The 16656-nt window shown below is 41.0% G+C and overlaps 1 protein-coding gene across 5 annotated transcripts in view; it reads left to right on the top strand.

Annotated features, from left to right (window-relative positions):
- Positions 1 to 16656, top strand: part of FAR2 (fatty acyl-CoA reductase 2) — a 132180-nt gene that overhangs the window by 96924 nt on the left and 18600 nt on the right. For all 5 annotated transcript variants that reach the window (XM_051638138.1, XM_051638168.1, XM_051638162.1 and 2 more), the window contains exons 3-7: positions 1449 to 1624; positions 4269 to 4448; positions 10054 to 10231; positions 11599 to 11643; positions 15908 to 16026. In XM_051638138.1, coding sequence (XP_051494098.1) covers positions 1449 to 1624; positions 4269 to 4448; positions 10054 to 10231; positions 11599 to 11643; positions 15908 to 16026 — 698 coding nt within the window. The remainder of the gene's footprint in view (positions 1 to 1448; positions 1625 to 4268; positions 4449 to 10053; positions 10232 to 11598; positions 11644 to 15907; positions 16027 to 16656) is intronic.

Raw genomic sequence — 16656 nt, 5'->3', positions numbered from 1 at the left:
CTTGATGATCTTTTAAGGTTTTTTCCAACCAAAATGATTCTATGATTAGTCATTCCTGTCAATAGGCTAGTTACCTTTGAAGTGTGGTTATCCTTTGAAATCTAGATTGTAGCTATTCAGATCCCACAACCTCTCTGTTCTATTTATTCTTTCTACCCTTGTTATTGTCAGTCTGCCCCTAAAAGGAAAGAGCTTTTTGAACCTCACTGTTACTATTATTTCATTTGAAGTTGCTCAAATACAGTAATGCTGGCCAGTAATACAAAACCCTTAGAACAGACACCTCTAAACTCAGGATGATTTTTTTGAACCCCATCCTACTCCAGCAAACTCCTGTAGTGTTTTGACATTCAATCTTCTTCTTTGTCTGTGAGATTTGCCAAATAAAAGGTCTCAAAGTGGACCCATTTGCTTCCAGGGCACAGGCAGACCTGCACCCAGACCTACTGTGCTGTTATCAGCGACTCTGAGCTACTCGCAGAGCAAAAATGACAACTGAGGAAACTGCTCTTTTCACACAGGCACTTCTCACATGACAGTATTTAATTCCTTTTCCTTTCAGAAGGTTTGAGCAGCGTTGTCTTGCTGTTCAGGGTACCTGCTGTCTCAGATCTTAGGCAAAACACGGTGCCATATGCTGGTTTTGAACAGGTCATCAGAACAATATATGGAAAAGTAGGGATGCTTTTAGTGAACAGATGCACAGTCTTGTCATTCTGCAGAAGACTGGGCAGAAAATGTGTATTGGAAAGAGCTATGGATCATAGTCATATTAAAAAAAGATCTAGAAGACAGCTTAAGAGGACAACTAGCTGAGCAATTGTCCAGTCGTGCAAAATTGCTGCTAGCAGTCAGCAGATTTAGCAGTATGGGTTCCTGAGATTCCCTATCTTTCCATCGCAAAAGCAGTTCCCCACAAGACTCATCTGACCTGAACAAAGAGTGACAGTAGGCAAGGAGCAGCATAAGGAAGGGGAGGAACCAGAATGTGCCCTGCTTCCCTCCTCTCCTCAAGTTCTTTGTAGAACCATCAAGATAATTGAGTGAGTACAGTGCTTCCCAGATTTTCCCACTCCATACTCTGCCCTCCTCTTTAGCTCCTGCTATGGTCCTGCAAGCAGCCCTAGAGTGTGGTTTTGGGAGATAGGAAACTACAGGAATTTCCATGGCTGTCCCAGAAAATGGGTGGTGCAGCTTAAGATTCATTCATCTCTTCAGGACAAGGCATTATCTCCTGTATTTTTGTTCTGTTTCCCCTGTGAGGTTTTCCCATGGGAGGGAACAAGTGAAATAACAGTTTTATCATCTCACCTGTGTCCTCCCTCTGAAAGAGACAGGCATTCTTTTTTATGCCAGTTTCATTCACTGATATAGCCAGACTGGCTACTAATCAAAGTGATCTCAGTAGCCTAATTCTGTACCTGATCTCTCTCTGTTTGTGCTTCAAGGTCTTTGACAGGGTCCGAGAAGATTGCCCTAATTTCCACGAGAAGATTAAGCCAATTAATGCTGAACTCACTCAGCCCAAGCTGGCCATCAGTGCTGAAGATGAGGAGGAGCTTCTGACCCGGGTCAATATTATCTTCCACTGTGCAGCAACAGTTCGCTTTGATGAACCCCTGAAGTATGTCCTCCTTTCTGTGTTTGCTAAGCATGATTCAGAATGCACAACAGCCCGTAACACACCACTCAGTGCATCCTTGTATAGCTGTGGTACTAATTCTGCATTTATGTTTTCATGTTACACGTGGTTCTGTGCTGAACAGGCATTGGGAGTGCTCTGGAACTGTCATGTGCATATGCACATCAAAAGTGAAGTCTCTTGGCAGATTGCCCTGGGAACAGAAGGAAGTACTGCGATCTCGGGTTGCAGTATAGTAAGTGAGTTAAGTATGGCCTGAAATTGGGCTAGGGAAAAATGTGGTTTAGGTCAAGAGGGAGATGTTTTGGCAGAACTAGCTGAAGACAGTTTGAAGTGAAACTGTGTTGTGTCTGTCTCTACAGCCAGTTGTAATGGCCTTTCTTTGACACTCTAACTGAAGAGGGAAATGAGATGTTGTTTAAGAAAACAGCCTAACATAAGCTTTAAAATTCCCAACTCTCAATGTAATGAACTGTTTACAATTTCTGAAGGAGCTCCCTTGGGGAGTGTGTCCAGACAGGCTTTCAGTTAAGAAAGAACAGCAGAAATAAGCCACTAAACCAAGATTAGATGTGGAAGTCAGTGCTTCTAGGCAAATTGCAAAGGTCAACACACCGAGGTGGATGATCCAGATTGCTAGATCTTCACAGCTTTTTGAAAAACACTAAAGCCGTGAGTGTAGCAAACAAGTATTAGTATCACTCTTCATTTGATCATACGTAGGCTAAATAGATATTACCTTGTCCACCATAAATAATTGCTTTTTGCAACAACTAATTAGAGAACACACCAGAAAAGCAGCAGCTCTTGATTTAATCTTGAGCCATGTGTAGCACCTGGCTCAAGACACAAGTAGCACAGCATGACATGAACAGCTATAAATGTTCTTAAATCAATACACGAATGAACATGCCATAAAAAATATGTCACAGTGGCATGTAACATCAAAAGGAAACTAGTTTTTTAAAGAAAGAAGCTAAAAGAAAAAAATTAAAATCATTATCTGCTTGCAGACAGTGTGGAAACTATTTAAAGGCTGGCTGCATGTGATCTGTCAAAATCTCTAACAGAACAAGGAAAATCCAGGATGATTAAACAGCAATATACAAGAAGTTGTTAAAGTCAAATTATTCCTGTCTGAGTAATAAAATATATCATGTGGGCAGAAGTTCTAGAAAGTTAAATGTGAAAGCACAGTACTGCAACTCAAATGAAAATTTTGAGCAGTAATATGCTAACAGCACAAAAAATAAAAATATTTTTAGGCACAGCAGAAGCCCAAAGCCCACTACAGAATATGAAGAGCTGGTAGATAAGGGAGGTGCAAAAGCAGTGCTGTCAAGATACTAGAAAAGCAACAGCAGAAAAACTAAATTAATTACTGGCACCAACATGCAGTACATTTAGGGAATTCTTCAGATGGAACCCTCCAGGACAGAAATCTGAGAAACTGTGCTATATTGAAATATTAGTAGATGCAGTTTTAATATAAATAGGCAAAATAAAGAGTAGCAAATCCCTGGGGTTAGATGATAACTTTCCTAGAAAGCTAAAAGAATTCTGAACATGTCAGCAGAAATCCATGCTGGGCCCATATTCTGAGCTCAATTTTGTTCACCCCCTGTCAGGAGGGATACAATTGAATAGAAATGTACATGGAAGAGCAACTTTCATATTAAGGGAAGCTAAAATAGAAGTATTCATCCTGCTAGAAGGGGCAGGAGGAAGTAGCAATTCATAGAAAATGCTATTCTTTAATAGCAGCATGCTAAAAAAAAAGTGTATCTCTGACTTTAGATATTGTGATCCGAACATTAATCATACTTCTAGCTTCTGTTTTCATTCGTCTGGACTATTTACAGTTTCTCTTCAATGTTGGTGTACTCATTTCTTCAGTGTACTTGATAACATCATTCATAAACTTGAACATGTTGTTGAAAGCTTCTACTCCTGGGCTGAGCAGATTGCATTCCTTTTCCTTTCTGTACAGGAAAGTGTCTTCCATCCAGTACAAAGGATGCCAAAAAATGTGCACATCTGCTTACTGAGATCCATTGCAGATTGTCTCTAGCACAACTTCTAGCTGTGCTTCAAGGTCAACCTTACTAACCAGGACTCTTTTTCTCTTATGCGTATCGGTTCTCTTCTCCATTCTTTCTTTAAGCTGTTATTTCTAATTGAGTCTTCTTTCAGTATGAAACTGTTTTTCTGGGCCCAAGGGCCTTTGGCTGCCTACTGAAACCATGTTTCTCTGGTTTAGCAGCGGTCCCTTAACAAGGAAGTTGAATGGGGACCATAGGAGCCATCATGCCCCCGTGGTCATGGGTATTGGAAACATTTGTTCCAGAAAGGGGTGTGAAATATGTCAGATTTAGAGATTTCAGTTAAATGTCATCTCTGATCCTTTGGTTGGAGTAAAGGTATTTGAGACACATTCTGTAGCCAGAACAGTGGGTCCAACAGCATTGCTCTGAAAGCTGTTTTAGCCCTTGCATTTCATTGAAGCACTCCACTGTCCTTCTTTTCCCTTATTTCTCTTTGCATTATTTGGGGTTTGAATAATGCTCGGCTCTGGTACATTCTTTCCAGTGAAATGTGTTTTGTTTCTTTCCCCTGCCCTCTCTAGACACGCCGTCCAACTGAACGTGATGGGCACGCAGCGGCTTCTGGAGCTGGCCCAGCAGATGCAGAACCTGGAGGCCTTCATCCACATCTCCACTGCCTATGCAAACTGTGTCAGGAAATGCATAGATGAAGTTATCTACCCACCCCCAGCTGAGCCCAAGAAGCTCTTTGATTTAGTAGAGTAAGTAGGAACTGCATCACTTCTTCTTACTTTGCAGAAGACCTCCACATTGTTAACGTAACTTATCCAGTGGGATTCCTGTTCAGAGCTGCTGTGGTTGTTGTGTGGCCTTTTCTGCACACACAAGAAATGCTGGCCCTGAGAGTGAGACCCAGGGAAGAGAGAACTTTCATTCTAGGAGTTCCTGAGGGGCACCGTACACAGAATGTCATCCATCCACAGTCTGACCTGTCTGGATTTGCTCTTGAAAGTGGCTTTACTGAGTTTTTTTGAAAACAGAAGAGAGTCTGTTTTGGAGCCTTTTTACCTGCAGAGCTGCTGGAGTCACACTTCATATACGTTTTGTTGAGTTTAACAATACTTTTCCAAAAAACAAAAGTATTAAAAAACAGCATAAACCACACTTAATAACCCTGTGATTTCAGTTATCTCTACATTTTTTTCAGACACCATTTTTAAAAAGACTGTGTAATTTCATGAGGGTCCAGCATGGAGTAAGTTAAGCAGGAACAGAGTTGTGTTGTCTCTAAGATTCAATTCTCTTGCAACCTTAGCAAGAAATGAAATTTTTCACGTACCTGATGTGCATTTCTTCCTCTCTTCAGCTTCCCAATGCTGTTTCCACTTATTTCAACAATGCTGTGGTATTAAAACAGAGTTATATGGGAATGAGTTAGAAACAGGCTGTTTTAGGAAGGTTCAGTATGAGAATCCAGGACTTTGAGAGAACAACAAAAAAGCTTGTTTAATTGAATTGACCAAAATTAGTAATTAGAAAGGATGACAAAATCTGCTCATAAATGCCACAGGAAACCTTCTGCTTGGAAGAATTTTCCCACAGCTGTAACTTTGTTTTCACTTATTTTCTAGTGGTATTCCATTTGTGTGAAGTCACCTATGAACTAGTAACACAAAAATCTGGTAAAAGATCTTTTTTCTCCTTGATTTAGGGTGATAAGAGATGATATGAATTAATGTCCAGTAGGATAACCATTGTGGTTTTATACAAAAAAAACCCAATTGTCTAAAGAAATAATTTCACTGGCTAAGCACTACTCCAGAAAATAGTAGTTTTCTATTTTAATTTCTCCAATAGCCCATATTCTTGGATGTGCTTACTTCCAGCTAGTAGTCAGCTATCATTTATCCTTTATTCAGCAAGTGGAGCATGATAAAACCATGAGAAGTAACCTAGTACAGTAGAGCAATGAACTGTGGTCCAGTGTCTTGCCCTCAACAGTGGCAATGGGAGATGCTGTTTAAGGTAACTGCACAACTCTGGATACTTATTGCAATCTGTTCCCCTTGTAGCTTCCCAGAAACCGGAACTGTAGTATGAGGGGTTTCACATCCTATATGTACTTCTTTTGATCCATTTTTTAATCCATTAATTCATTTAATTCCATTCAGAACTTTCTGGTACTCTGCCTCTGCCACCCACTGTGGTAGCAAGTTCCAGAAGTTTCTGATGGCTGCATAAAGACAAGCCTTCTTGTACCCATTTCAAGCTGTCATGCTAATAGTTCTGTTGCATGCCTCATAATTGCAGCATTGCAGTATCTGCAGCATTTGCCCTATCCACCCCCTCTGCAGTTCTGTCAATCTGTGTTGCTTTCACCCTAATCCTTCTCTTCTGCAGCCCAAAGAGTCCCAGCCTTTTTACTCCTATGCCAACTGATCTGTCTCCTTGATTTTAGTTGCCCTTCCTTGGTCTTTTTTAGCTCTGCTCTCTCCCTGAGGTGCAGGGGCCAGACAGAACTCATGCAGTACTCAAGGTATGGCCGCTCAAAGTTTTGTTTAAATAGCTTCAAAATTACACCATTGGTCTTGTTCTCAGTATCTGATGATGTGCAGCATTTCACTGACTTTTTTTGTCTGTTGCTCCTCATCGACTTGGAGATCTCATGGAAATGTCAGCTGTGCTTCCAAGAGCTCTTGCTGACCTGCAGCTGCCTGTTCTGAGTTCAGCAACCTCTAAGACCAGTTTAGACTGCTTTTCCCTAAATATGTTGCCTTACCTTTATTTACACTGAAGCTAGTCTGCTACCTCTTTGCCCGCTGACTTAGTTTTACAACATCCTTTGGAGTTCGTTGCTATCAACATTACATTTCATTGCCCCACCACTTGCAGCTTTAGAAACTATTAGTGTTGAAGGCTCAGATAAAAAAGACTGCAGCATAGGATTGAATAGTAATCAGAAATGTGCAGAAGTGCCTGGCTACCCCAAAGGCTGCTACTTCAGCTGCTTCATTTAAGATACTAGGAATTAATTCCTCATAGTTTGCATGTGCAGCAGAGAGGATGATGTTTGAAAGAAAGGTTAAGTGACAGAGGATGGGCTTTCAGGTGTGTTCTTTGATATTTTTATCTTTGTAGTAAGATTGGTTGGTTTTTCTTAGACATATAATTAGAGAAGGGTTTTCTTGCCTTTTTGCTAGATTCTCCAATTTGTTTTACTGTTTTTTGTTTTACTGTTTTTCCTATGTCCCACACTCCAGAAGTTCACCACCTTCTGATAATTTCAGTGAGACAGAAGTCCCAGCATGCCCTCAGCTAGGATGGCTGCTGTTTCTTTACGGTGTTTGCAGGTAGGGTTATAATTGCTGACAGCAAAGACAACCAATTCTTTCACAGGCATTGAAATCAGGTGGGCCTTGTTGAAAATCACCGTCTCCAGGGTTATTGAGTTGGAAAGTGTTCTGCAAATCAAAGGCAATATATCAGGGAGAAGCACCAGTCTGCAGAGCGTGCAGGATGGGGAAAGTTTCTGGGGTGTTAGCATGTGATGCAAACAGGCTGAGATAGAGAAGACTCTGAAGGGTGGAAGATGACTTTGAGAAAGAGCAAGAAGACAAAAAAACAGAGTTGGAAGGAGATGGCAGAGACACACCTTTTATTATTCACCATGTAAGTGGAAGAAATAACATGGGTATCTGAGTGCAGAAGGTTTCAGACAAAGGAGATTTAACAGATATCAGAATGTTACCTTCAAAAAGGGTGGGGGGGAATAACAAGAAGACAAGGAAGTAACCCTCTTCAAACAGGGGAAAGAAATACAGCTCAGGTTTTTCATCAGCCAGCTTTGAAAGCTTCCCTTTGCAAACAGCCCTTGTCTTAAAGTGCCCTTCTGCCAGTGCATTAAGAGGCATGATCACGCAACTGGATGAAAAATCAGATTCATTTAACGATGCTTTTGGCCATGCAATTGATATATGCTTGCAATTCTTTACTCAGTTGAAATCCCAAGTAGGACTCCCAGCTGTTCATTTTTCTGTACTTATTCTCCTATTATATCTCTGCTTTCCAGTATTTTGATCTTTAACCTGCAAGTAAAGCCTTAGGCTTAATCTGTGCAAAGCAAAAGTAGAACTTTTAAGCCCTGCCGGGCCAAGAGAGGAAAGATATAATCTGCCACATCAAGCAAGGTTTGCCTTAATCTAAAGCTGAAGGAAATCAGCTTTGAAGGGTGTGCTGAGGTAAAGAACACAGCACACGGTGAAGTGTGGGCTGAAGTGGAACTGTTTCTGTTCTTGCGAAAAACATCTATTTGTCTTATTAATGCAAAGTGATTAACACAGAAAGTTACGTTTTCCTATGGTAAGAGTAATTTGGTGCATGGATGTGGTGTTTAATTTGCATCTCTTGTTTCTACGAGGCAGCTGCAGCAGGGAGCAAAAGCAGTAGCTTTGTGATTTAGCATTTTGAAACCTTCAAAGTAGGTCACAGAGGCATAGGAACAGGTCACCTCACTGAACTATCAGCTCAGCACTCCTGTGATGGTAATGCTGGTAGATCAGATCACCTGGTAGGATGGGACCCTTGAGACAGGCAAGAGCATAGTCCTCTTGGTCACCACTTGAAGTAATGCAGAGGCCAGTCTGAAAGGGAAAAGGGAAAATTGCTTCTCCTTGTACTTCTACACCTGTCTTTGCTTTGTGACAAATGCTTACCTATTAGCATGTATTAACCTATAATGCCTATTATTAAAAAAAAAAAATAGAGAGGAAGAGGTAAAAGAAACTTGCATGCAGCTTAGTTCCTGAATGAACCTAGTCTTCCCTCAGGCTCTACAGAAAAAGAGATCTCCTTTTGGTAGGTTGGTAGTTAATTACACAACAGATTCAAACAATTGCAATTTACCTGAGACCTTGTGGAGGCTGGGTTCAGTGGCTGCCTAAACAGGCTTTGTAAATTAAATTAATATTGTGTGCTGCTTATGGCCTCTGTGTATTTCAACTTTGTATTTTATGCTTAAACAATTTTCTGCCTTCTTTCTGGAGCATGGGAATTAGGCTTGCAAAGGAAAGTATTTGTGCCTAAGGGTTTTGTTGTGTTTTTTTTTGTATATAGAAATGAGCTTTTTAAAATAAAAACTGTCAGATTATTTTTTAACTCATTGCAAAACTGAGAGATTAACTGCAGACACTTTTTCCTGTAGTGTTTCCATTTGTGTCTAGAGAGTCATCTGAGAAGCATGACTGCCACCTCGGCCATCAGGAGTTTGTATATTTAAGTTGATACAATCAAGTAATTCTCCACACATGACAGTCTCCACCTTATTCTTCTCCCCTTGACCTCCACCTGTTTCTGAATTTCAAGACAAAGAGGGGTGAAGCAAGGATCCACAGGAAACCGTATCCTGGCAGTGCCCCCAGGAAGTACCTGTTCAGTCTGAACTATAAGTCCATTGACTTCATTACAAATTGGATTATAGGAGTTAATCTTTGATTCTGTGGTGTAACACCAGGCAACTGAAAGCCTGTCAGGGATTGGCAGCAGTGTGCAAGGGCTCTGGAAGTACAGCCAGTCCCAGCTGCTGGCAGCACCAGTGGAGTCTTGATGGTGTGCCAGGGAAGGGCCTTTGAGCTTTCGGCCCTCGCTGCAGCACCGCAGTGGTAAGATCCACTTTTTAAAAGGTATATGCATAACTACTTCTGATGGATTAGATACTTGAACACCTTACAAAAAAAAAATTATATTTTTGTTATTATTATTTTTGCCTGGTTGTTTTGTTTTTAAGAAGCTAGCACTGATAGTTTCCTAATTTCCTATGGGAACAAGCCCACAGAAAAAAAAGTAGGAAGGAACATCTAACACTGTAAATTGTACTAATGGAATAATACCCCTGTAGCATGTTCCAGCTTGGAACACCTTTGCAAAGCTACTCCATTCAGTAACTTAAGATGACAAAGAATCTCCTGAAAGCTGCTTGGGAGTGTTTAGGGAGTGTGTTGGCTGAGCATAAGCAATAACTAGTGAGAGTGGTGGATTGGAAAGCTCCATCAATCTGAAGACCATGACTATGTTTACGTTACAGATTGTGGTGAAGCATAAAGCACACAAGAATTTGCTTTAGAATGAGATTATAATGATACAATGAATAACATGAAGCTCACCAGTATTATTTTGTACTTTGAAGACAAAAGTAACCTTTCTCCACAGAGCTGTTCTAAGTCCAAACCAGTTGCTTCTTGTTTTGTCTTAAATGGCTTTGACTTGCTCATCCTTTGTTTCAGGTGAGGATTCCTTTCTCCCTGGTAATTTTTGCCTCAGTCTTTTCTCTCTGTGCGTGGCAGATAATGACACTCTCCTTGTTTTCTGTAGGTGGCTGGATGAATCTATCATTCAAGACATCACACCTAAGTTGCTTGGGGACTGGCCCAACACTTACACCTACACCAAAGCCTTGTCAGAATACCTGATTCAGCAAGAGAAAGGAAACCTGAACATTGCTATCATCAGGCCATCCATCGTGGGAGCTAGCTGGCATGAGCCTTTCCCAGTAAGCATTTATACACAGCAATTCCCTACCCCGAGCACGTTGATACAGCTGTAGCTGCAGTACTGTCAGGAATCTCTCCCTACTTATAACAGTGTCCACTTGAGAAACAGGTACTCCAGTTCATATCAAAGTGTGTGGAAGAGCTGGAGGATGTGATAGAGTAGAATAGCAAGCCTGCTTCAGCATCTTCTGAGGAAAGAGTCTTGTCTCTGAGTGAAAGGAACACATTTAAGCATTAATGACAAGTGCAGGGAGCAGAGTGCTGGACTTGCAACTGACAGTCTTGCACACAGAGGATCGTGTCCAGACAAACACATAGAGGAGCTTCTGTACTAGCTGAGGCAGCATCTGAGAGTCAGTCATAGTTCTGATGCATTCTGGTATTAGTCTTTCTGGGGTCTGGTCAGCCTCTTAATAAGGTCCTGATGGGCACACTAGACCTCACATGGTCCTTGAAAGCATCTGATTGTGTCATGTGCAGTCACCTGGTATCTCTGTCTTATATTGATAGTTGCTGGATTCACACTTGTATGGGCCTGTTGCAGATACAAGTGTCATCCACACAGTAATTAAATTACAGCTGTACTTTTTGACCAAAATAATTCACTAAGCTAAATATGCAGGTAGGAGTAATCTACCTGAACATTGTAGCCAAATTGAAAGGCAACATAGTCACCTCTGCCTTTCCTGCTTCTTGAAGGATGCCAAACAAGTCTGAGCTACCACCGAGGCTTTGTGCCAACCTCCCCATCTTGGCAAGACAGAGCAAACTCGGCTAGGTGACATAACATGTTTGGGTCAGACAGCTCACCGCTGCTCTTAACTCCATCTCCCACAGGTGGCAGTTTCCCTGACCTGAAGTAGGATGGGATTCAAAAGTGGAATTGTTTGTTTTGTGTTTTGGTGGTGGGTTTTTTTTGTTTTTTAATTAATTTTCCTTCTTTGCCTTAGAAGCTCACTGGAGTAACCAGATCAGTCTTGGTGACATCTGCAGGCTCTAAGTCAGAGGATGTATAGCACTGCTTTCAGCAAATGTGACAGCACCAAGACACTGCTGTGTTTAGAGTTTATTCCTGTAGCCAAGTTACTATAGGAAATAAGTGCTTTCTAAAAACAAATTTAGGCTCTGTTGTTAATGGGTAAATTGCAGACAGGATGAGGTATCACACGATGCCTGTTGAAAATCAGTTGGGTACTTCATACTGGCTAGCTTCCTGGCAGCTGTCCCAGGTAGGCTGGCATCCATCTGAACTGATTTCTCCTTGCTTCTTGCTCTGCGCCACAGCATTATAGCCCCGTCACCATTTCAAAGCCTGTGTAAGCAACATCTCATTGAAAGGAACAGTAATTGTTCTTCTTTTTTGCAGGGTTGGATTGACAGCTTCAACGGGACAAGTGGAATATTTGTTGCGGTATGTCTAGTTACTATTTAAGCTCCCCTTACAGCGGAGTTAGAGGTAATAAAATAGCAACCCTCAAGTTACTCGACAGCCACACTTGGAAATTGTGTGCAAAAAAAAAGGGTCATAGCCATTTTCTGAATCTGGTAGAAGGATGTCACACACTTGCTGTACATCTGTATGCCTTGTAGGACCCAGAAAACTGTCCATTTATGCTGCACTCAGAAGAGGACATTGAAAGAGTAGTCACGTTGCTGGGTCACTAAACATGAACTGCAGTTTCTAAAAATTATAAAACCTCTAAACTTTTGGGCAAATTTTGTTAGATTTTCAAAGGAAGGACAAAAGATACATACTTGAAACTAGGGTAATTCACAGTTGTCAAAGCTTGAGTCTTGGAACTTAATTTTCCAGGCCAGATTACCATACCATTGATTTGTGGTCACAAGGTGTTATTAGCTCCTATTTATGTCATAGTTTCTTTAAAATAATTATCGATGAGCCTTTTCCTTGATGCTGACTTAAAGCTTGTACAGCCTGTCTGCTCCACTCCCAGGACTTGTGCTTTTTTCTGTGTGCTTTCATGAGTATTTCTTGTCATCACAATAGAGAAAGGTTTTATGGTTCCTTATTTCCTTATTTTCGTAGATCCACTCCTTAGACTTTTATGTGACATATTCTAACTTTTGTAATGATACCTGTTAGTTTGGATTATTTTTTTTTTATGGTTACTTTTGACCATTAAAATGCTTGTCACAAAAAGTTGGCCAGAATAGGTTTGCAAGAAGGATGTTATACAAAAATTGCCATTATATTCTCTTTATTCCTTGCAAGTGAATTACCCAAGTAACAAATCACAGCAGCTCGTTGCCATACCTGTGTTGCATGGTGGTGCATTATGAAACAGAGGCCAAATTCATATGCTTTAAGCCAGGTAAAAACAAGTCAATTTAATCTTTTGCATTCTAAAAAGTATTTTTCCCCCTCCTTTTTTTCTTTTAATCTACCAACAAGTGAAAAATACCTAATGGTTAAGTATTTGGGAGTTTTGCCCATGTATGAGTCTTCTTTTCATTGTGTTTGCTTTAGGATCTTACATTAGAGCTTGCATGTATTTTATATACTTAAATCAGTAACTTGTATTTTCTACACTTCAAAACAAAAATAATAATGAAAGAAAAAAATCTAGCCCTGCTGAATGCAACATTATACTTAATGGTTTCACTCAGGTCAGGTTTCACATGGAGATGCCACCCTGTTTCTTTATCTCCAAATGAACTCCATAGAAAGCAAAGACTTTGTGATTATAGGGTGAAGAAAAAGGCAAAGAGCAATGACAGTACATGTAGAGATGAGGTTGTGAAAGTTATTTCTTCTTGGGGATCACAAGAGACTGTTGGTCTTCTAGGGTGGGGGGAGAGAAATATGTGTGTTTTGAATTAATATATTGGATATGGTGAATTGGTAAATCCCGTTTGGTAGTTTGAGACTTACCCCTTGCGTTAGTTTGATTACCTGGCTGGAAGTTGTGTGATTCCAACCAGCTGTGGCAGCCATTCAAAGTGGATTTATTAGTCAAGAAGCTTTATTGGCCTTAATTAAGGATTGAAAAAGCAAAAGGGAAGTGTTTACCACTTCTAATGCAAGCTCATCCTACATGGAGAACAATCCCTAGGTTCAGATTTGGTTCAGTTGATCTTTGGGATCACCTGGTCAGAATCAGAACTCCAAACCTTGCAAAGTTGTGTTTTTTTCATCAGTCAGCATTACAATATTTGAATCTGGTGATTTAATTTCTCAAATAGATGTATTTCCATTAAATCTTCATGAAATACGGGAGTTCAAGTTGCTCTTGGTAGTCTAATTATGTTTGTTTTGCCTAGAGTTCATCCAGCTGCTGTGGGGAGAAGCTTTGTTGATTGAAAAGTGAAATTCATTGTATTTCTGCTAGACTTTAGTTGAGGCGTTTTGTCTCACTGTTCCATATTACATGTACACAGACCTTCTTCTCTGCAAGGCAGTGGAGCTGTAGGGCAGAACTGTGGTTTAATTCATGTTCTGGACAGTGACTGGCACTTCAGCTGGAAGGCTGTCCAGAAACATTAGGCTCAGACCAGGAAATTATTTGGTTGGCTTCAGCTACAGCAGCTTCTGTTTCACTAAAGAGAGAGAAGCCAGCAACTGTAAGTGGAAATAAAGCCAAACCCGACGAAGAAGTACCAAACCATTTCCAATGTAAAAAGTAACTTAAAGCACTGACACCAAGCTCTTTGTTTAATACACAATATCTGAAATGTCTAATTCATCCATGTGTGTTTGATGGTCATGTGCTGCTCTGAATACAGGCGTGTTTGCAGCACATCTATCAAACATCCCTAGTTTTGATGACCTTAAAGAGGTTTTTAGTGTATCTATGAAAGTGTGATAGTTGCTCACACAGTGATCTTTAGTGGGAATTTGTTGTCAGCAGTTGAAAATTCATTGCTAAGCTTGATTTCCTGCTTTGTTTCTTTTTGCTATTTTCTACTTGAAAAATCAGCAGTAGGAACAACCAAAAAAATATCATTGTGGTGTTGCAAGTTAAAGTTTCAATGTCTAAGCATAACTGTATGGTTCAGCTGAGATGTAGCTTAGGATAGCAGAAGTTAACTACATGCCCTGGGTTTGAGGAGGATGGAGTCATGTGGAGAAGCTTACATGGTTTGTGTGTCTGAGCTTGTCCCTCTATGATCCCTCTGCCACCTGCACCAAGGATGCGATGCTGAAATCCTGAGACCACTCAGGAGTCTTAGCTCATGAAACTTAAATCAGTCATCAGTGCTATTCCCTTATTTGCAAGCTGTGAAATGAAACAAAACCATCTGATTAGAGAAAGGGAAAGGGAACAAAATAACCCCGAGTTAAGTCCTCCCAACCAGGGAACGTAGTGTCCCTTAGAATCTGCCAGTGACCAGTAGACAGTGGCCTGCACTTTATAAGTTAATATCAAGTCTTAAATGCTTTTTACATCACATCTTTCTTCTCCCCAGATGTCAGGCAAGAGTTTTTGCACAACTAGGCACTTCCTGTCTAGTTGCAGTAAGAAAAAATAATCTTTAACAGCTGGAGAGCTATTTCATCATGAAATGGGATTCTCAGGTTGGAAGAAAAGAAAAAAAAAGAAATGCTGTAACATTTCCTTTGCCCTTTGACTTTGAAGTATTTGTGGGTCTGTAGAGCATGTTCCTTTGCCCCTTTACTTATTCCTTCTCTCTGGCTTTCCATGGGATCTAAATTATATGAGCTTTCTTCCTTTTTTTCACTAGCACGTTTATCCTTCCAGCTTTTTCACTGGATCCTCAGCTTCTACATGAAACTCAAATCCATTGCATTTTATTTTCCACGTGCTAGAGGACTTGACTGTAACCTTGACTCTGCCCTTGGGGGTTCTTTTTAATTTGTTCTGTTCAGCCCTCAGACCTGACACACTAGGTTAAGTTCCTTCACCCCATTTCACCTCCACCTTTCTTGTATTGCTGAATTGTCCTGTCCAATTCAGTCTGTCACATTGTTGCCATCTGATCACGCAGGTGTCCTCCAGCCACATATCTCCTGTGGAAGCTTGAAAGACAAATGTGGAGGTTATTGGGGGAAACCCTTGATACGAATTCAGGTTAAATGTATTTATTTTGGAGACCTGACGCCCTGACAAACACACTTCCAACCAAAGCAAAACAAAAACCTTGCTGTTCTTGCCTGCCTTTTCTCTTTAGCTGTCAGCACGTTGCATTTTCACTTATTAATTTCCTGAATCTGTATCTTTCTTGTTAAAGGACACAGCTTTGGAAAAGAGGAGGGTGTGAATACTTCCAAAGGAAAGGGAGTAAACTTTTCAAAAAGCCTAGAGGTGTATTTTCCAATGTAATTTCCAAAAGTGACTGTTGTCTTCTGAGGGACGCTTAGGCCTCTGTCTGCCTGTGTCATTTAAGAAAATGGAACCCCAGGTACCACTGGGAATTGTTCTGAAGTAAATTAAAATATTTATTTTCTGCAGTATTTCATATTGAGTTACCGAGGCGTCACAGCATTTCCTGCTACAGACAGCTCAGCGTGTCACCACGTGTCAGACTCCCTCTGAAAACGCGGAAGAGGGGGATCCATGTGAGATCCGCGTTTGTTTTCACAGAAACCAAACAATCTTCTAGAGCAGGTGCCAGGCTTGAGAAGTGCTGGCGTGGTGGTCTGTCCTCACTCCGAGCTGATGAAGCCTTATTGCTTGTTTCCCCCTGTCCCGCAGGCAGGAAAAGGGATTCTGCGGAGCGTCATTGCCAACAACGAAGCGGTGGCAGACATGATCCCAGTAGACGTGGCCATCAACTTCACCCTGGCAGCTGGGTGGTACACAGCTGTGCACAGGTGGGAAGGCACTTCCTCTTTCTGCCCGACTGGGGCGTCTGCTGCCTGCACCAGGGCTTTAAAGAGAACCAGGAGCTGGCCGAAAACTTGTGCAAGAGCTTTGTTGATTAATTTTCTCATTCGTGTTTTCTTCCCTGGGTTGGCAAGGATTAGGATTGTAGCAGAATAAATAAAGGCAGGCCTTAGAATTAGGAAATGTCTAAAGCTACAGGTGAAACCTGTTTCTCAGTACGTCAGCTCCACTGACAAGTCTTTCTCCCTCAAAAGTCACTTTCCTGAAGTCCAAGACATTTACTACAGATGTTTTTTTTTTACCCTCTTTTCTCAGGCAGCTACACAGAGTTGCTTTTCAAGTGGCCTCCAGAGCTTTCTGGGTGAAAATGCTCTGTGTTTTCCTTGGAAAACACTGCACAATATAAATACATGATGGGGTGATACAGTAGGGGAGATGGATCTAAAAAAAAAAAAAAATCCATTCTTTGTGTTGTTGAGAAGAGTATCTATAAGTGACACTAAAGTTTTAAGATCTTTGCCTGTGAACCTCTGGCTCTGACCCTTCATCATTAGGTAGGAGGTGCTACAGAGTAAACCACATGAATGATTCTAGAGGTTTATGTGACTCTGAGAAAT

The sequence above is a fragment of the Apus apus genome, chromosome 1 (assembly GCF_020740795.1).
Source record: "Apus apus isolate bApuApu2 chromosome 1, bApuApu2.pri.cur, whole genome shotgun sequence".
NCBI lineage: Eukaryota > Metazoa > Chordata > Aves > Apodiformes > Apodidae > Apus > Apus apus.
The sequence above is the reverse complement of the archived record's forward strand: the minus strand, read 5'-3'. Positions and strand labels throughout refer to the sequence as shown.